The sequence below is a fragment of the Cyprinus carpio genome, chromosome B20 (assembly GCF_018340385.1).
Source record: "Cyprinus carpio isolate SPL01 chromosome B20, ASM1834038v1, whole genome shotgun sequence".
Classification (NCBI taxonomy): domain Eukaryota; kingdom Metazoa; phylum Chordata; class Actinopteri; order Cypriniformes; family Cyprinidae; genus Cyprinus; species Cyprinus carpio.
In genome coordinates, this window is record NC_056616.1 from 18703649 (window position 1) to 18729694 (window position 26046).

At 36.1% G+C, this 26046-nt stretch overlaps 1 protein-coding gene across 2 annotated transcripts in view; it reads right to left on the bottom strand.

Annotated features, from left to right (window-relative positions):
- Positions 1–887: 887 nt before the first annotated feature.
- Positions 888–26046, bottom strand: part of LOC109071451 (armadillo repeat-containing protein 2-like) — a 51532-nt gene continuing 26373 nt past the window's right edge. The window contains exons 1-18 of one of the 2 annotated variants that reach the window (XM_042746696.1): positions 17953–18093; positions 16943–17226; positions 16487–16559; positions 16234–16405; positions 15120–15249; positions 13566–13606; positions 13000–13107; positions 11178–11368; positions 10343–10445; positions 9988–10244; positions 8600–8745; positions 7666–7765; positions 5794–6076; positions 3467–3589; positions 3245–3358; positions 3035–3167; positions 2805–2944; positions 888–2376 (exon numbers count right to left, since the gene is read on the bottom strand). In XM_042746696.1, coding sequence (XP_042602630.1) covers positions 2246–2376; positions 2805–2944; positions 3035–3167; positions 3245–3358; positions 3467–3589; positions 5794–6076; positions 7666–7765; positions 8600–8745; positions 9988–10244; positions 10343–10445; positions 11178–11368; positions 13000–13107; positions 13566–13606; positions 15120–15249; positions 16234–16405; positions 16487–16559; positions 16943–17154 — 2457 coding nt within the window. In that variant the 5' untranslated portion in view covers positions 17155–17226; positions 17953–18093 and the 3' untranslated portion in view covers positions 888–2245. Of the gene's footprint in view, positions 2377–2804; positions 2945–3034; positions 3168–3244; positions 3359–3466; positions 3590–5793; positions 6077–7665; positions 7766–8599; positions 8746–9987; positions 10245–10342; positions 10446–11177; positions 11369–12999; positions 13108–13565; positions 13607–15119; positions 15250–16233; positions 16406–16486; positions 16560–16942; positions 17227–17952; positions 18094–26046 lie in introns of those variants that run through there. The other variant, XM_042746697.1, reaches the window with a different exon arrangement.

Sequence of the window (26046 nt, forward strand, 5' to 3'; positions counted from 1 at the left end):
TACTGATTTTGCATAAACGCGTGCCTAGTCATGCGCAGCACTGGCAACAGATGCTGAGGTGCCGTCTGTTCATGCTGCTTTTCTCAATTGAGAGGCCTCAAGACACCCAACCATCACCCATTTGTATAAGCTAATCCAGGAACGATTGTGTTAGTGTGAGTGTGAGAGCGCAATTCAAAAGTAATAGCTGTCTGAGCCCTTGTTAGAGTTTACTGTAAGACACCACTTTGTCTAATTATGACATTTCCAATGTGTGAATGTTATGGGGGGAATAAAAAATCCAAACATAGGCTCTTTTTGGGGTTTCACGCATTAAAAATATCAAAGCACTTTTTTTAAAACAATGTTAAGCTTCAGCTTTTATGTAGCCATTTTGTTTCGATGACCATTTTCGATCTTTTTTATTTGTGTTAGTGACTTTCAAAGCGGAAAGGTCTTCCTTTTGTGACGTGCTTCCTGTTTCTCTGATCCATCCGCCTTATCTGTCTTCCTTTGAATGCACGGTCATCTTAACTCCTTGTTTTTATTTTGGGGTTTATTATAACTAAATACCTCCTGTTATGTATCCTTAAATATCTAAGTGCTGTCTAGTGAGCAGAACGTTGTCTTATGTGGCTGCCTATGGTGCGCTACAATCTGTACAGAGCTAGACGCTGAACCAAGCGACCCGCACGCTTGTGGGGTTAAACCATGCTTGTTCTCATTATTAGAACTTTAACCAATGTAACTAAACAGTTTTGTTTCGAGTGTCTGTGTGCGTGTTTTCTTTTCAAGTGGAGTCGATTCTCTGCTGTCTTTTTTTTGTTTGTTTACTAAACCAGTTAAGTACGGCATTCTGATGATGGCAGGACTAGAGGGATGGTACTTTTTCTTTCGGAGATGGATATGAGGAGGTTTTAAGTCAGACTTGAGAGACTGATGTCAGTTACTGACAATTTTATATGGAATTATTTGTTTAAAAAATAAAACATGCTATTTCACTGGTTGTATCATTTGTAATTTAATCAAACTTTCTGTTTTCTTCCCAAAAAGTCTCATTAGGATGATGCATTACACCAAACATTTAGTATTAAATAAGATTTGTACAGTCCAAACACCTTATACCATGAGAACTGATGTTTATTTTCGTGCTTATTAACTAACACACTTTAAGATATCATTTATATAGCTTTTAGGTCACATAATCAATGTTTTTATGTCCATGAACATCCACCCACCACCAGAGACCCTTGTAGCAAAGTGATAGATCAGCACAGACACTACAGGCCTATAGAAAAGCATCCCCTGCTGTGCACTAATGATTTACACACAATGTTGAACACCGCAATTCGTCCTCTCACAGTGAGGATTAAAGAAAGCAACATTGTTGACCTGGGAACCATAAGGAAATTTTCCCTTATGTTGTTTGTAATTTCCCTGTTTGTGGTTATGAGGCTGCTGGTCATTTAGTGCCAGTAAATGGCCATTAAATGGAAATCACCATAGGCTAGATGTTGTTCATTTTAAAACAATAATGTGAGAAGTAGGGTTCCCCTCTTAATAACAATAAAATATCTTGTTCTTTTCTGAAAAAATCCCTTGGATGTTGTGCAGGAGTTAAACGGCTTCAGACTTCACATGCTTGAGACTAAGAGGAAAACGTTAAATCGCAATAAAGAGTGATTTGAATAAACTTCACAAAAATCCCATTTTGGTCATTGGTTTTAAGCATGTATGTAAATGCCCTCTAGGGCAGCTTTGTAAACTTCATATTAATGTATGGACTGTAGCTGTGAAGTGTAACCTGTTAAAAGGAGGGAAGCCAGTGCCATATTATATCAGTTTCATGTGACTGTATTAAGTATGACAATGTTTCTATTCTGTGTTCCTTACAGACTTTTCTGGAAGTGTTTGTTTAATAAAGTCTTTGAGATCACGGAGATGCTCTTGAGTGTTTTCTGCATGTACATTTGTTTGGTGTTTATGAACATAGGCTTGCCTTCTGTCCGACACAATTCATGTTTTCTCCTATACAGCAGCATAAGGTTGTGTAATAAACATTTGAACTATTTTATTTAAAAAATGTGTTGGTCATAATTGACAAATTCCCTATGTGCACAATATCAAAAGAGACATTGGATTACAGTGCAATATACACACCGGCTCATTCCTCAGCTTGTAGGTGTACATACAGTACATGCATATATATACACACACACACAGACAAGCGTGTGACATCTGGAGAGGAGGAGTGTGTCAGTGGAGCTTACGTAATGATGTCTTCAATATAAAAACGCCGTCTAAGCCTCTCAGCTACAGGCAAAAAGAGCAGCTCCCAGCATGCTTCCTGAACCTGTCTGACTCCTTCATCAGAAGGCCAATGCAAAGCTCCTCTGTCTGTCCAGAACACAGGACAAAATGTCTACATTTAAGTTCATACAAAAATTTTAACCATTAAAATAAACAGTGATTTCTTCATGTCATATTTGTGCATGCCAAACGTACTGTCAACTGAATTAATATAATTTAAATAAATAATAATTAGTAATGTATTATATTGTATACATACGTATGTGTATGTGTATGTATATATATATATATAAAACAAAAGTCATTATTAAAATAGAATTATAATACACATTACATTATATTATTAATACAAATATTTACACACACACACAAACATATATGTATGTGTGTATATATGTATATATAACTTTAAATATATATGTAAATATTTTTATTAATATAATATAATACAATATAATGTATATTATAGTTCTATTTTATTAATTAGTGAAATTTGTTATTTTAATTATATGTACCGGTGTAGAACCGTAAGATCTCCAACAGCTCTTGAGTGTGTTGCAGCTCTCCATCTAAAGAGCAGTTCCACAGAGTCTGACACACCACAGCAGCCAAATGCCAGTCCTGAGGCCCGAAGTCACGCAGACAGTCAATAAGCCTGCAATATGGAGACAGAGAATGCATAGTACTTATACATATTACAGTACACTTAAAAGTTGAAAGCACACTAAAGAGAGAGGCGAGTTACTTCTGAACGGTTCCCGTGGCCCTCAGCATGGCCCTGTTTTCTGGATCTGCAGACAGGTTGATGAGAACTCCACATGCAGAGAAACACACATCAGGGGTCTTGGAGTCCAGGAGGGTAACCACATACTGCTCCACTGAGACACAGAAGACCAACACAAACATCAGCCACTGAGGTTTGAAGACGGAAGAAGTGGCAGAGAGAGTCTCACACCTTTGTGCTGCATGATGAAGTGTCTCACGTCTTTGATCTGCGACAGATTTCCAAACACACGTGTGGCCTCCAAAACAGCATCCATACTGGAGCTCAGCAAGAGCTTTAGTAGCACTGCAATGACAGAAGGACAGACAGGAGGGGGACATCACTGAGGACCAAGACAGATGCAACATACAGGCTGTTCACACACACACACACACACACACACACTCTTCTTACACTGTGAGATGTGTGTGTGCTGGGAATGGACCACTGAGCTCTCGCCTTGGTAGAAAGACAGGTTGTTGATGGTGGCCACGGCATTAATCACTAACTCTTCACTCTCCTGCACACACCTGCACTCTGAGAGACAAGGACAAGGACAGAAAACTCATCACAGAACGGCATAAATAATAGAATCAGGATGCATTATAAATACGAGCAGCCTAATTCATTCTACATGTTTATTTCCTTGATCTGGACTATATTCTAACACTCATTTAAAGCGACTCTATTAATTGAAAACACTAAGAATTTCATAACATTGTTATATCTAGCAAATTTCAAACATGGTTATTATAGTTAACTAAAAAAATACCAGTAAACTAAAAAGAGCTAGTTGACAAGACGTTTTCATTTATTTTAACTTGAACTAAAACAACTAAAATAACTGTACTAAAATAACTAAAACTGAAATATAAAAATTTTACGAGATAAACACCAAGACTAGAACTGTACGTAAATTAAAATGAAAGCGGACAATATAAAATAAAAACATTAATAAAATGTTAATGAAGCATATAATTGTATCTCAGTGATACTCAAATTAGACTGATCTGATTCTCATATAGAATTTAAAACAACTTGTTTTGCTTTTAGAGGTTTATTTTGAATTGATTAATACAATATTATATTAACAACCATGTTTGTTTGTTTGTTTTAGTGGATTGATTACCATTTGTATAACCACAGTTTTACTACAAACACCATGGTTAAACTACGGTTAATGTAGCAAAATAACAGTTAATTTGTGGTTACTATGGTTTAACTACAATAATTGGGGTTTTTGGTTTTATTTGTAGTAAAACAATGGTTAGTTTTCATAAGGGTTTACTTGTATGCTTTTGTACCTATTCTGCAGGATATACAGTAGTGGGCGAAAATGACTGTCTTTATCAGTGAGACATTGAACTATCAATTCAAATATCAATTTGTTCAATCAGAAACTAGAACTATCCGAATGAGTCATTGAATCATTCAACCAATTTGTAAAAAAAAAAACGAATTGTTGTAGAGATTCCATTGTGGTTTTGTTTTAACTTTATCTAGTTGTCGGAGCAAAAACAGATAGTAACTACTATAAATATTTTTATTTACACCTCATTATAGGACAGACTACTGTGCCGAATACTTTATTTCACATTCACCTGTCTAGACATGTTATAGTACAGCAGCTTCAAGATGGTTCAATTCTTGGTACTGAAGATCAGATCTTACAGAGCGCTAATCAGGTGTCACTTCCTCCTTAAGTTACGAAACCATTTGTGTGAATTTTAGTGTCAGTACTTTACGATAAATCCAAAATTGAGGTAGTCAGAATCTGCCAGCGCTTGTGACTGTATTAAGATCCTGTATTTCCCGTTCGAAGTGCGGTTTGCTCTGTCAGTGTTTGTGCATCACGCTGCAAAGCGTGTTAGTTTCGAAACACCTTTTGTTGTGGTGAATGCTCAGTCATTGTTACCCTTGATTTCTCAGTTTCTCTTTCCTTCTCGATTTTTATTTTCATCATAACAGGATGTCATTTTAATGTAGCTACCAGACATAAGGTAGATAAGCAAGAAACAATAAATCTCCCACCCATTTCCTCTCTAACTGTCCACATTACGGTTCTAAAAATTACAGCATCCTCTAACTGTCATTTCTAACTGCAGGAATCGAGCAGAAAGTTTTAATATTGTTTCTCAAATTCTAAATATACACGGAATGTATATTTCCACAGGACACAAATCTCTTTCTCTATTTCAAAAAGGAAATGCATAACCCCCTCTTCACACTAACGTGCCTGCTTCTGAAACGTTCACATGCAGAACCAAAACCGAGCTTCCATCCATCACCATCAAACCACAGTGCAAGATCTCTGAGAACACCAGGCTGCACAAAAATAAAGCTATGCATAGTAAAAAAAAAAAAGGTTTACAGTCTGGCTCTTCTCGTCATTGGAGAGGATGTAGTAACTTGAGGGCCTATGCCAGTAACTGATGTGGAGAGGACAGCATGTGATTGCACTGTGCAGAGCAACCAACTTGCACATTCATTCAAGTTCAAGGAAGTAAACTTAGACAACATCTGTGTTGATGTGTTTAAAGTCACATCGCTTCTGCTAAGCATTTGTCATGTACACAATGCTTTGAGAGGGCATGAGTAATTGCACTACAGTATCTGTGAAGTACGTTCCCAGTGGATTTTCTGTAAACACTTTTTGTTGTTGTTGTTGTTGAATGAACTATAAATTAATTAACCACTTAGAGTAGTGTGTGTTTATTTCATGATTACTGTATGTTTTGTACCCAGCACTTCCAGCAGCAGCTGTACACACAGTGTGTTGGCAGCCAGTGCCGTGCCCACGGTGGGATGGATGGCCAGGTTGGCCAGCAGTCTGATCAGTTTGACCAGGACATCCTCGCTTTCAGGGGCACGGCATTGCTTAGGAGACGATGGTGTTTCCTGGTAGACCTGAAAAAGATCTAAGAGGACATCTATCCCTCCTTCCTCCTCATAGACTCTCTCTCTGGCTTCAGTGCTCTTTGCTGTCAGATTTCCTAGTGTGAACAGGAGACGCACTACTAGATCCTGCACATAAAAAAAGACAGAGGGCAAGCATGTAAACTATTAGGTCTAAGACAACACATGCAATATAAGATTTAATATTTATATACATATATTAACGCATTTATACAATTTGACTTATTTGGTATTGATGGATAAACGATTACATCTATCTATCCCGCTTTACAGCAATTTAGATTCTTTGCATGGTGGAATATAATTAATATATATATATATATATATATATATATATATATATATATATATATATATATATATATATATATATATATATATATATATATATATATATGATATATATATATATATATATATATATATATATATATATATATATATATATATATATATATATACACACACCACACACACAGTTGAAGTCCAAAGTTTACACTTTGCAGAACATACAAAATGTTGATTATTTTACCAAAATTAGAGGGATCATTCAAAATGCATGTCATTGTTTGTTTAGTGCTGACCTGAATAAGATATTTCAGATAAAAGTCCACAAGAGAAAATAATAGTTGAATTTATAAAAATGACCCCATTCAAGTTTTCATACACTTGATTCGTAATACTGTGTTGTTACGTAAAAGATCCGCAGAGGTGTTTTTTAGTGATAGTTGTTTGTCCTAATATATAATACGACTTTTATACTTATTTTATATTTATATTGTATAGTTTATATTTTATACTTATATATATTTTTAAGTCCTTTATTTGTAAAACTTTTTTCTTTTTCAAAAATGTAACACTCCATAACAAATTATATATGTGTTTGTATACTTATATTTAAATAACTACGCAAACACAAAGACTGCAGATCAGCAGCATACATATCTAAAATGTGTACCATAAAATGTGGGGAAGATTCTTATTATTGAATTATCATTGTGTGTTCTGAAGCAGTTTTAGAAATGTGTAAACTGTTTTTTTCCCCCATAAAGCACGTTGCATACATTTACATTAAATATACAGCACACAAACAAATACTAATAATTACACACAAACCTATTATTTACTAAAAGAAATGTATGAGAAAAATAAGGATTAAAGATTTAAAGGTCTTATGTTTAGCAATTTGATGGTACACTAAACCCATGCAAAAATCACTTGAAACTTCTATGAATCTAGCAGCCTTTGTTTAACTTTATTTTGTCAGATGATTTAAACAGATTTTCAACAACTCCTTTGTTTTCGTTTAGAATGTATGAAAAAGTGGGGTGCAGAGAGAGAGACCTCTGCCAGCAGTCTAGAGGACAGTATGTCCCTATGTGAGGCACAGGGTGTATGTGGAACTGTGTTTATGATACGTAGTACACAGTGAACTGTGTTTATTCTTTATGAGTTTGGGAGCACATGACCTCATTACTCTTAGTGCCAGAAGGAAAGAGAGAGAAGAACATCTGAACTGTCTGTACTGAAATAAAATGAACAGAAAAACACACACACCTTCATAGACCACTGCTCAAGTTTCACTTAAGAGCAGAAAGCGGAACATGCAGCCTATATGCTTACATGTGTGTGTATGCTTGTTTCAGCATATGTCTGAGCGTGCGTGGAAAGTGTACAGATACTTGGGCCAAATTCACCTGTTTCCTGCTGTGTTTGCTTAGCAGGTCCAAAAATACGCTGCAGCAACGTGGCGACTCAGCTAGTGCATGACAGCATTCAGTGTAGGTGGACAGCTTGCTGAAGACCGAACACACAAGCATATTCACACACATCACATGGCACAACTTTATCAACATTAATCAAAAAGCTCAATTCCTCAAACTAAAATTAGAACTTATCTCAGCTGGCGGATATTTAAAATGCATTTTACAGCATGTATTACAAAACTTTTAACCAGTGGTTCTCATTCAGGGGCCGAGGCCAATTACAGGGCTTAAGAAAACTGCTATGGGGAACTCCGGATGACTTTTAATAATTTGTAATAAAACATTAAAATGATTAAAAATCAAGATATTTCTAATTTTAACTCAAATGTTTTTTTTTAACTGTTTTTGATCCGTAAATGATGTGATGTAAATCAAGTATTTATATATGATATTTTATAAATGGAATACTTTAATGTAACAAAAGTAAAGCCATTTGAATTCTTTGTATTGTTGTATTTATAACAAAATTTATATTTATACATATTTTTACATATTTACACTTATATTTATCTTGCATTTATTTATTCTTAGATTTTATCAAAAATTTAATTAAATTAAATTATTTTAACTTCCACAGACTAAGAAAAATGAATATGAGGTACTCTTATCCAAATGTGATTTCTAGGCCTTTAAAAGAAATGTAAATGAATAAATCTTTGAACTCTATCAACATTTTTAGAATGAATATACATTTTTGTAGCTTTGTCAAGCTCTATAAAATTCATATATTAGGTAAAAAGTATTTTTAAAAATCCACTAGAAAACATATTGGCCTTAGAGTTAAGAAGGTTTAGAATCACTATTTTAAACACTAATTTAATTTGAATGCACACACGTCACAATGACAACTGACAGACAGACTCACCTGAATATTCGGGCCACATTAATGCAGATGTCAAGGTCTTTGCGGTGGTTCTCCAGAATTAAGCAAAGAGTAGAGAATGCCTTGCTGGACAGGAAGGAAGGCCGAGACTCTGACTGGTCAGCTATATTTCTCAAAGCTGCTGTGACCTAAATGGGGTCAAGAGGTCAAGACTGTGAGCAACTGTGTGTTTGAGAAAAACACACAAATACACACAAGTAATGTACAAGTACATGTGTTTGAGTGTGAATGAGTGTGAATGAGGGACTGTGCTGCTGGTGTGCAGATACATATAAAAAAGGAAGCACTTATAATCAAGAAGAAATAACCGAAGGTCTTTAAAGTGGCCTCATAAAACTCTCCATCAAGAGCACAAGACACTGATTAGGGTACATGGAGTTTGTCTGCTAGAGCTGCCTGGCCCATCAGGCCATACTTTTATAAAAATCCTCATTTCCGACTGCCAACAGACTAACGAGTGGCACGGCAATTGGCGCTGAACATCAAACCATGCGTGCAGAGTTAAGGAAGTTTGTTTGGGCAGAGTTAAATCATTCCTGTGAGACGTACTTTGTGCTGGAGGAATATGAAGTCAAATATGGACACGGAAAGTGGAAAAAGGGCATCCTCCCAGACAAAAGCAAAAACAAAAGCAGAGGAAAGCACATTAAAATCCACCCTTTTATTCGACCCCATGCAACCCCACCCGCTCATATTTTGTTCCGTTTCGCTCCCAGAGCAGTGTTCTGAGAAACGTCCGGGTGGGGTTCAAGCATGCTGAATTCCTCCTGTTTTAAAGTCCTCCAGACACAGATTTACAGTGTTTGCAATGCAAACCTATTTGTTTATCTATGGTGGTGTGTGTGTGTTGCACAAAGCACTGTTCCAGCACATAGGGGAAGCACATAACCTCGGTCACTGTGGACATGCATGATGGGATCTTTTGTTTTGAGACAACAAAGATAAAAGATGATAATACATCACAGAAAATTCCTTTCTGCAATTTAAAGGGATAGTTCAACTAAAAATTCTGTCACAATTTATCCACCTTTATTATGTTGCAAACCTGAATGACTTTCTTTCATCTGTGCAAAATATAAGAAGACATTTTTAGAAGTGTTTCTTGTTCCATGCAATGAAAGTCATTGGTAACCAAAATCGTTCTTAAAAAATATCTGTTTTTGTGTTCCACAAAGGCAAGCAAGCCAAAAAGGTCATTTTTAGATAAACAATTTGTAAAGGTTTGTCTATGATTTCATTTGCTTTAGGGTATCTGAGTATACAGTATGTGTGTTCACGAATATGATTGCCATACCGAAAACAGGGTTACAGCTAACAATAAAGCAACTTTGTCTCCTGCCTAATCTAAGCAGCCATCAACGATTACCCACCTGTACCAGTATGTGTCCTGCGATGATACGCTGACCGCCTCCCTCTGACTTGTGAGAAGTTATGTTAGCTGAAGTTGAAGATGGACCATGCATCATTCTCTTTGACAACTGCAGCAGTACACCGATGAAGCCTTTAGAAAGCAGCATCCTGGAGAGGGCACTGTTCCCTGAGAGGAGCTTCAGTGAACCGACACAGTACAGCACGGCTTCACCTTTACTCCACACATCCTCACAATGGAGCAGAGACAGAAGGGAGTCTGTGTGTGGACACACATACACACAGTGGGTTGATGTTGGAGATAATAACTGATTTTAGTTTAGTAACTGTGTGAGTTATGCAATAATCAAGTCTAACCTAGGATGCAGCCATTGAGGAACAGGGCGTCGTTACTAGCATTCCGGCTGATTTTGAAGATGAGTTTGCAGATGTTCAGCAAGTTGTTTCCACTCACATTGAGCTTGTAATACAGACAAAAGCAATAAGGCTACTGCTGGATTTCAAACTTTACATATACTAGTAGGCTCCTCTTATCTTACAAAGTAGAGGCTGTTTAAGATCAGACCTTGTAAATGATCATGTTGTTGGCCCATTTCAATTTTTGGGTTTTCAAAAATACTATAATGTTTTTCTCGAAATTATGTGACTTTTTTCATTTAGGGTCATGAACAATCTTGCAGAATGTCAGCATGAGCAAGTGTTGTGGAATGTGCAAACAGAATTGATATTATTGAATGTGCAATTATGTTTGCGGTGAAGTTTGACACATTTCATTGTTAAATTCAGCTCTACAGACTCTAAAAAAATAACTTTTTTAATGTACTTTATGTCAGTAAAGCACACAGAAGTGCTTTTCCACACTTCTGTTCAAAATCTTATTTTTTTTAAAAAATAAAGTTCAAAAATAAAGTTACTGCAACAATTTTCAGTTTAAAAAATAGTTGGTAAATACAGTTGTAAAAATTGTTTTTATTTTTGTAATGTGCGATACATATTATTGTTAAAGGTTACTAGATTTTTGTTGTTGTTGTTGATTTTTTTATAGGTGATTTTTATTGAATCGATTAGAATAAATTTGACCCAGATCATAATGATTGTACCTAGATTTTTAACCTAATACAAGACATATTGTGTGTGTGTGTGTGTGTGTGTGTGTGTATGTGTGTGTGTGTGTGTGTGTCTATATACTCACTGCCAGAATAAGTTTAGCTAATGTTAGGTTAAGTTGATCCGATCCCACATCTATAAGCCTGAAGAGTGTTCTAAGGATGGCAGACCTCTTTTTAAACTGCCTTCCCAGCATGCCTTTCTCTGCCAGCGCATCATGGAGACCATTGCATGCATTACACAGCTCTCCCACAGTCTCATCTGACACGGCATCACCTATAAGGGTTGTTTTTGAAAAAACCTGATCAGTATACTGTATGTTCCAGTGCACAAAACAGATAACAGTGTCAAGGTCACATTTCAAACTGAACGTCTCACACAGTATTAATTGCAGCATTGTCATCCTTCAACTGTCCCTGTGAAGGACAGTGAAAGAAGAGTAGTCTGTGGGGTACACAGCCTCTTTCATTCAGCAGAACTGATGTGTACACAGAGTAGGCTTACTGACATTTCACTGACATTTGGCCCACATGTCAACACCCACTGACAGAGTTAACATGGCCCTTCAGGGCAAATTCCCCCTGTATGGTATGCATCATTAGTGCGTACTGTATATAATAGCTCTTTACTGTCTTTCCAAATGTACCGGCTCTGAGCACAACAACATGGTACTGTATGTTAGCAAGTTTTAAGTTAGATTAGACTTCAATAGAGTATCAAAATCTCTAAAAATCCCCTGGGCTCAATTAAAATTGATAAGTAATCTTTTTTCATCTTTGCATCTTAGACTAGCTGTTGCTCGCGGAATAATTATCCATCTCTACATGCTTTTTAACCATTGTGTGGACTGGCAATGCCTTATTCTTGCTGGATCTAACTTGCCTTTAGGGGATAAGTCACAGGCTGCATTTTCCAAAGCTATTTTTGCTAAAACAAATGTTGTTTCTCAAATTTGTTTCCAAGATGGTTGGCATTCTCCCCAACGGCACCCTCTGATGATGCCATGGAGAATATGAATGGTATTTTATGCATGAACTGAGAGGCTCTTGGCACAATAAATATTTGATATTTATCTTTTAAATGAATTTCGATTGAATTTTCAAAGTGCTTAAATATTTACTGCTATTAGATGGCATTTCACGGTTCTTTTCCCCCACATGCTTTGACTTCCAAAGCTGTATACTGTGCCAAGCTCAACATAAGCTCTGTTTTAATTCCTCTGCATTCAGATATTGTGTTTTTCTTTCTCCCTGCAGATTTGCTTTCATTCTGGGACACATTCAAGTGCTAAAGTGCAGCCCTTTAGTATGAACTTGCATAAGCGCTATACAATAACCCCACAACTGGGGCAATCTTTCTAAAGATGTTTTTGGACCATGAAGAAACTGTAACAAGGTGAATGGAAAACAAAACCCTCATGTTTTGGGGGGGGGGGTTTGACTATTTGTATCTTTGCATACTGTGTTACTTCTCTAAAATCATTTACAAAGATTCCATAAATAATAAAGAAGACTGTAAGAGTGTGCTGCAGAAAATCTTAGCATTATATTCATATTTCTAAGAGCCCAAATAGAAGTAATGTAACATTTTTCATGGAGGGTTATGTTACAATTAAGTTCACAAAAGATAATGAAAAAAGTCATCAGGTATCAACCTGAAATAAACCATTAAATATGTTTTTGGAGCTCAGGGTTGAAATCAGGGTTTTTGACAAAGCATTAGCATTAAATCAAAAAGCAAAATCATTCTTTTTAATATATGTTCATTTTGAACTGACCAATTCTATGCAAACATATTGTTGGTCTGGTGGTGTCCAGCAATACACAATGTGACCCTTTACTCTTCAAGGTCATCAGATCATTACTGGTGCATATTAAGCACATTCATAAGAGCAACTTAATCATCACCTGGTGCAAAAGACTCAAAATCTTGAAGGACAGGAAGAACTTTAGTTTTCCAGAACACAGATTCATCCATGTTGTCATCTCCTGTGTCTCCATGCCCAAGCTTGACTTCTACAGCAGAATGACATGGGGTGGGTGTCAGACAAATATATAAACAGACAGACATATGTACTTGATTGATCCCGGTAAGGAAATTCAGAAAGTTAACTTGAGCATTTCTTAAAGCATATGAATGTAATACAGGATGTTCAGCATAGCATGAAAAGGTCAGAGTTTCACACCCACATGCTTTTTCATTAGTGTCTGTTCTGTTCAAATGTCTCTGTGAGCATTTGCGTTGTGGACGAGCTGCAGGAAGCAGTGGGTTGCGAAAACAACAGATCAAACGGCTATCAACTGGCATCTGGACAAAGAACCTTGAGAAACTGCTGCAGCAAAAGTGGTTTAGGTTTCCAATCCGATCAGATGTTTGCGGCTACTACCAAGATTGTGAGACCTTTGCCTTGTTTAGCACGTGTTGGTTAGCGATTTCAAATGCAGATAAATAAAATATAGATATAGCAATATACCTGGTTTTGATCCTCTTGCACTGGATGCAGTTTGCAGTATCCTATTAAATCACAAACACAAATAAATGTTCATACAGAGCAGATTGAGAGCATAAATGACATCACTGTTTAGATGAATCACAAAAACCTACATGTTTAACCTATACATTTTTTTTTCAAAGTCTAAAGTTAAAAATGCTTAATATGCATCAACATAAATACATGTTCAAAATATATATAAAACATTTATATATTTATTAATTTATAAATGGCAGTATTATCATAGAATTTTCCTTGCAAACACAAGAGGTCACTATTGTGATATTCTGATGTAGCCTTTCATTGCCCAATTTTTTCTTTATATCTTTTTCTTTAACTGTCAGTGGTTTCAAAATCAGCTAACGGTGGAAAATAGATAACTTTCAAAATGTGCTTGTGTAAATGTTCATTAAAATATGCGTGCATATAAAGGATACTACAACAAACAGGAAACCACAGGTTCATGTGCTTGTCTCAGAGCTAGTCATGGTGAATTTTATCTCAAATATCAAGATATCCGTTAACACGATTTAAGTCTTTACTGTCATTAAGAGCAGGTTAAACTGACATATTATGTCTCAAATGTACTTGTACTGCTTACAATTCTCAATTTGTATAGTACAGTATAATGTCATCATTCATCTTTATCGTATGTCACATGGGTATTTTATAAGGATTTAGAAGAACTGATGGTATGATTGAGCATATTTGTGGCATTGATCATGTTTGGGCTTTGTACTGTCTTGATAATGCCTCATTGTTGATGGGATGCCTCGGCCGAGACGTGATCTCATCGCGTGAATCTCAAATGAGACTGTACTGGTGGTCAACAGACCAGTCAGCCAGCCAGCCACAAACGGCCTGCATAATCCAATATCGCTCCATTAGCTACTATAACAAGGATATGGTAGAGATATAGAGGGAGAGAGAGGGCTTGCTGCCTGACTTTAACTTACTATTAAATTCCAGAGTGTCAGTAAACGCATCCAGATTGGAAGCATTACAATTTTCATAAGTGGGCATTCTGGGCAACGTATTAATGAGAGCGCTTGGATTTGAATAAACAAATCTTTTAGTGTGGTCTTACTGATGGTTGTATGGATGGATGTACACAAAAGAGAATACCTTTTAACTCTGATAACTTTGGCAACGGTAAGGATTGACAACACTGGGATCTACTGATCCTCAGAGTGATTAACAAAAAACAAGTTTAGTTTCTGAACAGGGTGTCCTGAGAGTCAACAAACATAAAAATGTTTTATTGCTCTTCTTTGGCACAGAGCATAAATCGATTTACTGAGGGAGTTTGATGATCCGTCGACAGTAGAGGTTTTTGTTATGAAGCTCAAAGGGACAAACGTCTGATGTGAGTCCCTGTCATAAACATGCTGCTTCAAAGCTACCCATCTACAGAGGTTTCAAACCTCTAAACATGTGTTCAATACAATTACACATGTAAGGGTACATTAAAAGAACAATAAACCTTTAAGTCCACATAGAAGACAGCAAAAGAGATATTTGTGCTCAAAAGCATACCTGTGTTTAGTAAGTATGTGCAGGTCTGTTTCAGAGGAAGAATTTGTTGTATGCTCTGTAACATCAGAACAATGTAGCTTTTCTCTGTCACCTGGTTGGTCTGCTCCAGTCCTTGCCTCTAGAGACATATCTGAATAGGCACACAACAACACAGCTTAGCTAAACAATGACAAAAACGCATATAATAATACATATAATCAATATGTATTTTTTTATATTTTTAAGAGAAATTTCTTATGCTCACCAAGGACACATTTATTTAATAAAAAATACAGTAAGGGCAAAACCGTAATATTGTGAAATATTACAGTTTAAAATAACTGTTTTCTAGTTTAATATATAAAAACCATATTTTTAGCATTCTCATTCTTATACGCTGATTTGGTGCTCCCAAAAAAAAAAGATTTCTAAATATTATCAACATTATCTATAAATATTACCAAATGCTGAAAACTGTTGCACTGCTTAATATTTTAGATTTTTGTGGAAACCATGATACATTTTTCAGGATTTTTTAATGAATATTTGAAAACAAAAACATGTTTTAAACAGTTTTTTTTATTATTATTCTTAGCAAGCTATTGACAGGACAAACACACATTTTGTTTTCTCAATACAAACAAGCTCAGGGCATACACAGCAGAGTTACATCCTGGGGATGTAAACTGATTTATATCAGATTTTTGTCTATTTATTTTGGTTCAGTATGAAATACTGTATCAGTTACCTGACTCAAGTAACACTTCACAATAAGGTTAATTAATTAACAACATTAGTAAACAAACTAAGAATGAACAATACTTCTACAGCATTTATTAATCTTGCTTAATGTTATTTTCAGCATTTACTAATGCATTATTAAAATCAAGTTGTGTTTGTTAATATTAGTTAATGCACTGTGAACTAACATGAATAAACAATGAACAACTGTATTTTCATTAACTAACAATAACAAAGATTAATACATAGTGTAATAAATGCATTGTTCATTGTTTGTTCATGTTACATTAACTAATGACACCTTATTGTAAAGTGCTACCCTTTTATAATTGAAAGGAGAAACAAAAAAGGAAACAAACAGGTTAATAAAACACTGTTTTAGTTCTTTTCTTACTCTTTGAGTTTGGTCTCATGGGTGGTAGCCTGTTTATGGATGCTGCTCTAAGCAGTTTGGCTCGAGAACCTCCTGATCCTATTCTTGCATTCCCTCGTTCAGCTGGGGGTTTGGGGAGAGTTGCTTCATCAACACCGCCATCCTCATCCAGGGACACAGACAGCCCGGGTTTCTGGGATTGAGAGAACTCTTGAATTACTGTTTCCTGTTTTCATTTGAATAGTCAGACATAAAGTTTTGAAAGGCTCCTTACATGTTCCAGTGGGCTGAGACGAGTTCCAGAGCCTGGCCTGGAGTCAGGAGCTTCAAAATGTCGGGCATGTAGACTAGAAAAGAAATTTGTGAAGGGAATTAAAACCAGCATACTAGTTTTATAAGAATAATCAAACAGCTAATGTTACAATTCAAGCACTTTAAAGAGTGCAACAGTCTGGTTCTGGAAGTAAAAATTCTATTCATTTTCCAAAAAGTGAAACTTATTTTTAACAATAATTTACAAACAGAACTGGAAATCGAGGGGTTATGACGTCAGTGGCAAGGTGCCACAATGACACTATGGACATGCTCCGTGTCACTAGTTAAAATTGCTTATTTCTCTGGATTTAAACATTCTTCAAAACATTTGGGATAATGCAATTACACAAGTCAGCAAAATATATAACACTGTTCCTAGTGGTTTTTGGATATTTTTATTTAAATGTTGTTTTACCTGAATGCAGATGGTGGTCGTCCATCAAGTGCACGAGAAGATGATTCTCCAAAGAGCTGCCGATGCTTCTCCTGAGGTGTGAAAGGCCGCTGTGTGGCAAGAGTTCTGAGAGAGCGACGGGCTTCTGACACTATCTCAGCACTCGTCTGTCTCCTGAGGCCAGTGCTCATGTAGACACGCTCACTTTTGTCCTGAAGCTCCATTAAAGACATGTTTGATCCATAGGGGTGTGTACCAGTATCATGGGCCTGAAACCTTGTCCATTATCCTATAACCAAAACTGTCTGGAAAAAAGATGCATAACTATAGTTAAAGAAGGAGAAAAATGTATCTTTTGAACAAAATCAACTGCTTCTTGTAAATATAAAGATTTAGCTGTCCCAGGAATATATAGCAGACTTTAAATTATATTTTTCTGACATTGTCATCTTTATTACTTAAGTCTATAGCTTATTACAGCAAGAGGTTTGCTGCCCTGTAAGACTTGTTTTCAATTTTATTACTTTTAAAAATGCATCCCACATACAACCGATGACATATCATCCAGTGTTGCGTTTAAAAAAAAAAAAAAAAAAATCGATAGCCAACTACGGTTGCATGTTCCACTGAACTCCTTTGGTAACAACGGAACTTGCAACTAATTTGCTTTTGGGAAACGCACCCTTGAGTGTGACAAGCACGCGCGTTCACGCACCGTCACCATGGAAACGCACAACGCTGCTACAGTAGCTCTGGTGTAGCAAAACAAAACATTCAAAATATATAAAGCACAAAGAAACTAAAAACTTAAAGAAAATTAATAAATAAACTCTTACAATGAACAACTCTATCTGTGATATTGTATTCAGGTAACCGACAATAATAATAATAATAATAAAAAAAACAAACAAAGAGTAAACCACGACAATATAAGTATCAAGTGTTGCCTGCAATCTACTTCTTCACGTTAGACAACTTGTTGCTCTTAGTAGACGATGTGAACAGCACAGAAAAACAATATTCCCATTTACCTTCATTTCCAAACGATTTTGGCCTTGATTTCACGGTTTTAAAGAGATCATCTTTAATCCAGAAAGACGAGCTTGTGTGACAGCAGAAAGAGGGACGCACGCACGCCTCAGGGTCAATCACGGCCACGCGCATGGTCATGTGACACAGGGAGGCTCTTGTTGTGTGAAACCTTACTGCCTTTGAGCTTTTTTATGTTATCTTTTCTTCCATTTTATTTTTAAAACAAGTTAATTAGGAATCATAATCCATAATTAAATAAAGATTGCCTTAATATATAACATTATTTCCAACGGGGAAAAAACACAGGTGAGACAGTTCAAAACTTGACGTATTCGATAAAGAAAATACATTTATTTTTATTTGGTCTAAATAAAATAAATCCTTAATTTATATTCCTCTCCAAAACTCATAGTATTTGCCTGGTGTTTAGTGAGAAATCCTAAAATTCAGAGCCCACAGAGACGCCAAGTGCATCTGTGAGGCGAGACGTAATCACGCACGAGACGACAGGTAAGCTGATATCGTAATAACTTCCCACAGAGCTTGTTTTATCATTTTGAGAAACTGTCCACATTGTTTAACTGTCCACCATTTGACTAAATTATTTTCTAGAAACGTCAAAGATTTTAATTGATGAAGATGTAGACTAAATATTATTCATAATGCAAATACAATACATGAAGCATTGTTCACAACACGTTTATTTTTTTATTTTTATTTTTTACAGCAGTCAAAATTACTTTGCAAATGAGACTGACATGAGACGTCAGTCCAACACTATACGTACAAACCTACTGTTTCTCTGTTCCTCAGAGTCAAATGCATATATGAGCCATCTTTTGGCTCAGTGGTTAGATTTAAATAGCTCTACAAGCTTCATTCTCATGGATACAAGAAGTCTCATTGGTGTAATGTGATTGAAGGAGCTAGCCAATAAGGAGTTAGTATGAGAGTGCTCATTGGCCAATAGCTGCATAGATATGGTTGCCCTCTTTCATTGTCACTAGGGGAGTGTGGTGCCAAGGATGGCAATCTTGATAACAGTATGTCATGTGTACTGTATTTCTCAGCTTGTCAGATTTTAGATAACGCTTCCACAGAGTGCACACAACTGTGTTCAGAGGGCTGCATGAACGGTGTAAATTTAATTATCTTGTGAACCTTGACACATACACATATACACCACTGACGGTGGTTGCGCTTCTTCTACGTCAGTGAGGTAAATTGGTTTGCTTTGCAAGGAAGGAACATCATTTTCTTGTTGCTGTCTCCTTGGCAACCACTTCCTTATGGGCAGTCTTTGGACACACATTCACTCCCTCACCTGGGGATAAGGAAAACGTGAATGTATGACGAAGAATTTAAGTAATGAGTTTGTTTAGAGAAACTATGAAACTAATATTTAATTGAGTTTAAAGTGACAATGTAATCAAAATTGGCCATTCTTATTTTTTATCTTATCTTATTTTAATATTTATACATTTTTATATTTGTCTTGATTTTTTTTTTTTTTTGTATCTGTGCACATCATTCATTTCATAAAATTCATGTTTTTAAAATTCTCGTAATGTTTAATCAAAAACATGTCCACATCCCCTCGCAGGAAACAATAGGCAAGAAAAGATGATCAGCTTAATGCTGACTTACTTTAATGAGATAATTGAAGTCCTCCACTTTTGGGCCTGTCTGGCTGTTGTAGTTCACATGCTGCTTTGCATATTTATCTGTGTTTGATTTGTGAAAGCATGATAGAGGAACAAACTATTCGGGGCACTGTTCAGATTGTAAAGTGGTGCAAGTAACCAAATCCCAAAATACATTGCTGTCAATGTCTCATGCCAGCACCTACTCAGTCACTCGTTTGACCTTATTTGACATAAATGAAAACACCTGTGGTGTACCAGACATGCTTTAGCCTGCTCGGCATAAATAAAAACACACGGTCAAGTATGTACACTATACCAGGATGGATTGTAAGGATAAACATGTAATTGTTGTTGGAGCCATAACCTTTTGGCCAGCGCATTGACATATGGTGCAGCAGAGCTTGCTTTATACAGTATGCCTTATTATATATCACACACACAAGCATGCATATATATATATATATATACAGCATTGTTGTTTGAATATAACCTTTATAGTATGGTGGTGAGAGACAAAAACCTGAATGGTTTGTTTTGGAATTAACATGAACATAAATATAGGCGGGATTTGTTTTGCTTTTGGAAAATTTGTTGACCTTTCCATCTAACATACTAATTTGCTGAAAGAAAAATAGTGAGAACAAGCAGCTGACTGCTTTGGACACTGCCAGTTTCCTCTCTAACACAGTGGCTTTGATTATGACACAGTGACGACAGACTGCTGATTGACTCATCTGCTCACGATGCTGTCCAGAAAAGCCAGCCACACTCTCTCACTTTGTTCTGTGAGCTCTGAGTGGGGTGCTATATATTTTAGACAAATATTAATGAATTCAGCAGCTGTTGCACAAGATATAATGCAAAGTGTTGAGGCTACATATTATGGGCCATACTGGCCAACTTGTTGGCTGGTCGACCCAATGCATTTATGTACAGAATAAGCAATGAGATTCTGGTGGATGAGCGCTTAGCCTCCAGTTGTGCACTTCTGTTCTATGGCAAATGGTAAATGCGATGGCTGTTAATCTGAGCAATCTATCCAATCCAAGCATGCTCCTGCTGTACAACAGTCCCTGATTGGTCTTTACTCATCGTCCCTACCCACTATACCCACCCATCATACCTGAAATTTCAATTTCTATTGGTTGAACATCCTGACATTTTTAAATGACATTGCAAAACATTGCATCATCATCCTCATCACAACGCAATCCCAGATGTCCTGTAGCTTTAGCAAAGAAACATGTGAGGATTATGCATTTACATGACGATTGCATACAATGTGATCTGTTTAAATAGAAAATGAAAAAGTATGTAAATAAGTAAATTATACAGTTGACAAGGAAACTAAAACCGCTGATTCATTCAGCAACAAAACAAGTGACTGCCTTTAATGGGTCATTGAAATATTTACTTAACAGATTAAAAATGCAGTGGTTCTGTTGTATCTTTTTTAGACAGGCAGTATTGACAATAAAACGTAATTTACTTCATATTAAGTTCTTGTTTATTGAACATTTGTGTAAAATCAGTATCTCATTTGCAGGCAAGCTGATATTCAGGGAAAACAACACACTTGGTTATGTCATACTGCTGAACGAGATCATATGTTATAAATAAAAAATAAATACAGGAGGATTTTTGCACCAATATCTTAAATTTTGGTGTTATTTTTTACCCCAAACCCCCATTAATTTCCAACCCTGGGTGATAATATCCACACTGTGTTTTTTGTCACTGTGACACACCTCTCGTCAAACCCTTCTGAGAATGTGCAGGACAATATTGTCACACACCCTGAGCTAAAAAAGGCCCATTTTATCCACCCCTCTACACCTACTTGCACATAATGTAAAGAAATAATCAGACTAATGCACATTAATAATGTTGTTAGATAATGGAATGTTGGCACAGCTAACATTAATTATAGCTTAATTATTGCAGTCATAATGGCAGGTGATATGATGCAGAGATGTCACCTAACATGCATATACAGTATAATGTAGTCAGCCAACAGACGGTAAAGGACTTTTCTTTAATTCAAATTTTTCTTTAGATATGATTCTATGAGGTTTATTTGAGGATTTCATTGGATGTGAACACAATGGGACTCTTTGTCTTTATTTCTTGTGTTTGTGGGGTGCTATACTACTGTTTGCCTTCCCCCTCTCCCCTGTCCCTGTCCAAGATTTATGTAGGTACAGCCCTACTTCTCCCTTCACTGCTGATTAGAAGGTTCCCTAAGGACTGTCATAAATGTGCTCTATCTATTTCTCTCACTCCCCCCCCCCCCACCCCATGCTTATGTCCGTGGGTCTGTATACCCTATAATGAATAGAATTTACAGCACTCATCTGGCCTGGGAAACAGAGATGAGTGTGCAGTTGGATGGTTGGTGTTTGTGTCCGTGTGAGAAGGGTCAGGGTGAATATGTCTATGTTATGTGAGAGATGCACATAATGGTGCTAATAAATCATCACTTTGGTCCACTTTCCTTTTGTAATCATGTCAGAAATCACTAAGGGCACAGATTGTATACAGTAGATTATCGCTTTATTATCTCACCAAGAATAGGGACTCATTTATTCTGTCTCAGTGACATAGAAAGATTGTAATAAAAGAAAGGGATGGTTCATAGGAGAGAGAATGGTCACTGAAAGATGAAAGGAATAGGAGAAAAGGATCACATATCAGATGATAGAGAATCTTTGTTGGACATTACAACAGTATCAAGTGCTAAATGTTTCCCCCTCTGTCCCTGCCATGCATACACAGGTGTGCATTCGTGTGTTTGAGAGACATGTTTTTATATAAAATGAATGATCTAGTATTAAATGCTTGTGATGTGGATGGTAAATAATGAGGAATGGCAAGACAAATTGTAGAAATAAAGGTCTGACTCTTGGTGATGCTAGTGACTTGCATGATTCTTAATGACACATTACAGTCAGACGTTTATCTAAGTTATTTCAAATTGTATTTTATAGTGTGTTCTCGTCTGAGTCATGTGTGACCTGTTGTGAATTTATACCTCAGATGACCTGAGTTTGAATCCTGGCTCATAGTCCTTTTACAATCTTGTTTATTGCTTTCCTATCCAATTCTGTCCTATTTAAAAAAGATGAAAATGTTAAAAAATAGTACTTAAAAAAAAAAAAAAAACAATAAAACAACAATGTGCCAAATAAAAAACACGTGCCAGGTGCAGTTTTTTTTTTATATCACTATTCTTTATGTAAGTACAAGGAAAAAATACCTAAATAAATCTATGGTGGCTCAGTTCTGGACCCATATACTCTATATGACTTTACATGGCATATTACAAACTTGACCTTCTCAACATTTTTTTCAGAAAAGTAAACATAAATGTCACTATGATTTTATGAATATGATATAGGCTATAAATTGTTACTAGACCATAATAAACATTATTTACTTATGTGTGAGATGCAGCACTAGAAGAGGAGACATACTAAACAGGGATGAAGTCCCTGTAACTGGTTCAAGTGTACTAGATACAGTTGTTAAATGAGGCTACCAGTGACTGAAGATAGGATTACCACAGATTCACAGGATCTTGTGCTGTGCAATTAGACCAGGCCTCTGTTGGTTGAAAAGAGCGAGGTAATGCACAGCTGATCGAGTAGATTGATGTGTGCTTCACTTAAGGATTTCTCTGTCTGCATTGATTTCAGGTTCTCACTGATCACAGCACTGCACATGATACTGTATATTGTATGGATGTGGAGTGTAGCCCTTTAATAGGGTAAGTGATATTCATTGAATAAAACCTAAATAACTGTACCCTTTATTTCACAACACTATCATAGTTCTCACAAAACAAATTATGCGTAATAATAGAAAAATTGTACAGCATTCATTTGAAGCCTGACAGTAATTAGCAGCATTGCTCTAAATTGGCTTAATGCAGAGATTTAATCTTTATCTTTCTGCAATATTTGTATTGTACAAACCCCTTTCCACCTTGTAGTAATTTGCTCAGCGCTTTTCTTCCAAATGTTGAACTGTGTTTTCCTTCCTGTGTTTAATGCCTTGAAACATATGATGTTCTCAAATAAGCACTAAAGAAGAAAAACAAGTCCTCTTTACTAATCACTAATTGGCTCTTTAGTTATTAGATGACTAGTTGACTATCCTGTCCCATCCCTGCTCTAAATGCTGAGTGTATACATGCCTATGTCCTGCTGGTGTACTGTACGTGTAGTGTGTGACAAGGCCTAATGGTGTTTTCAGTTACGTCACACTGCTTTGAGGCAGATTGTATTCTACTGCCTAATGGATAGTAAACCTGAGATCCCTCACACTGGCTCTCTCTCTCTCTCTTTGTTTCTCTGTCGCTCTTTTACCATGTCACACTATCCCTTCAGCAATGACATCACCACACCACAGCCCAGTTCTCCAATCCCCATGTCATCAATCTCTCGTCACACAGCTTTTGACCGGTCAGACCGCAGCAGTGACAGGTCTGGCCTCACCTGAGGAGTCAGAGGTGAAGGCATTCATGGCACGCCTGTGATACATAATATAGTCGTCCATTAGCCCATTTATAGCACTTTATTTGTTGTTTACACACAAATGCACTATTATAAAATACCTCACGCTCTACACACCTAATTGCACACACTGTTACTTATCTGTCATCATAGATATATTGATGTGCTCACACGTGAGTGAGACAGAAATATCATAAGGCATGATGCTGTGCTATTAAGATACACAAAAGTTGTTTTTAGTAGTTTTATTTGTATCTTTAGTTAACAATAACAGCACTGGTCTTAAAGCAAGATTTATATCAAATTTATTAATTTTGACGGAGACCTTTTAACTTTGAAGTCAGATTTGTTTTCTGACTCCGAATATTGTTCCCATAGCAAAGATCACACCTTGAATACACACATAAATATACAGACCTCTGATCCATAGTATTGGCAAAACAGAATTGCCTTTAGAGTTATATAACAATCCTTGAACTTTGGGAGTGAGTGCATCTGTGTTTCAATAGGACAGGTGGGGAATTCCAGACATTTCTTATGGCCCTGTCAGTATTGGCTGTTGAGCGTCTTATGTCACTTGTACATATAAGCTGTTTGTGAACTCTTATATTAGTATGTAGAGAAGAGATGCTGACAACTTTATTGACATTAAACCTTGTAACTGACACTTTGAGAGTACATTAAGGTGTACCAAAGTCTATATATATATATATATATATATATATATATATATAACCAAAGTCATATTATCAGTGCACCATAACTTCCTAAGGGCATAAGCCAAGGTTCAATGTAACACTTGACAAATATATTTATTTTAGTCTTTCGCCAAAGTGACTGCTGTTTTAAGAGGTCACTCAAAATAAGCCAAAGTCACAACATAGTTGATGGAAAGTCATCTTGTTGGGACTTGTTCAAGGTTTAAATGGATTGAATTTTAAATTAACTTGAAACAACAGCAGAGACATACTGTATAGCTCAACCAAGCTTTATTTACATGCGCAACATTTCTTATACAAACTAGATTACAATTCAAAATGGAGTACACAGGAAAAATACTCACAAACATCTAGTAAAGAAGTCATATGACTATAAGATAAGAAGTAAAAGAGCAAATGTAATAAGCAGAAGGCGGTGAGGGAGGAAGGCTACGCTCAAGGTGGGAAAATGTGGAAATAGCGGTATTTGCTGATTATAATGATGGGTGTAGTAATTAAAACCTGTATTGTTTGAGGATGCTCAACTAGTTGTATATGGGAAGACATGTACCTGTGTCAGTCATCTGGAAAAACAAGAATTTTATGGTGTTTATTTTTCTAGTGAAAGAGGTGTAAGAATACAAGCAAGGCAATTTTTGAGACAATAAAAATTTACAAGGTTCAGATGCCTTGTAGGGGCAATTTCATTGCGTACTGGATAGAATTATCTACAATTTGAATTTGACAATTGAATATGATGAAGGCAAAAGCTTTAGGTTGTGGAATCTTGGAGTAAAGCAGGTGTGTCAAACATATGGCTTAAATTATGCATTCATTTATTATATCAGTATTTTGTACTAGATTTTACTTTTTACCTACATTAGGACATATAAACACTTTAATTTACATTGTTGCATGTTCTTGCATCTAAACTTCTTTTTTCTTGTCAATGATGCTTGATTAATATTCCGTAATTACCAAATTTGCAAGCATATAATCAAAAGATATGTGAAATAGTAAATTTAATCTGTTCTGCTTTTGTTTTAACAAATTGTTGGTTATTAGTGCAGCTTTATTCATTTATGAAATGCATGTAGCGTGCATAAAGAGTTAAATGCATACTGTAATGTTTCTTTTGACACACCTGCTGTAAGCCATGTCTGTCCAACTGCCCAATTAACAACAATTTTATTTTGTTCAGCACATGGACTTTAAAAGTATATCTGTATTAACAC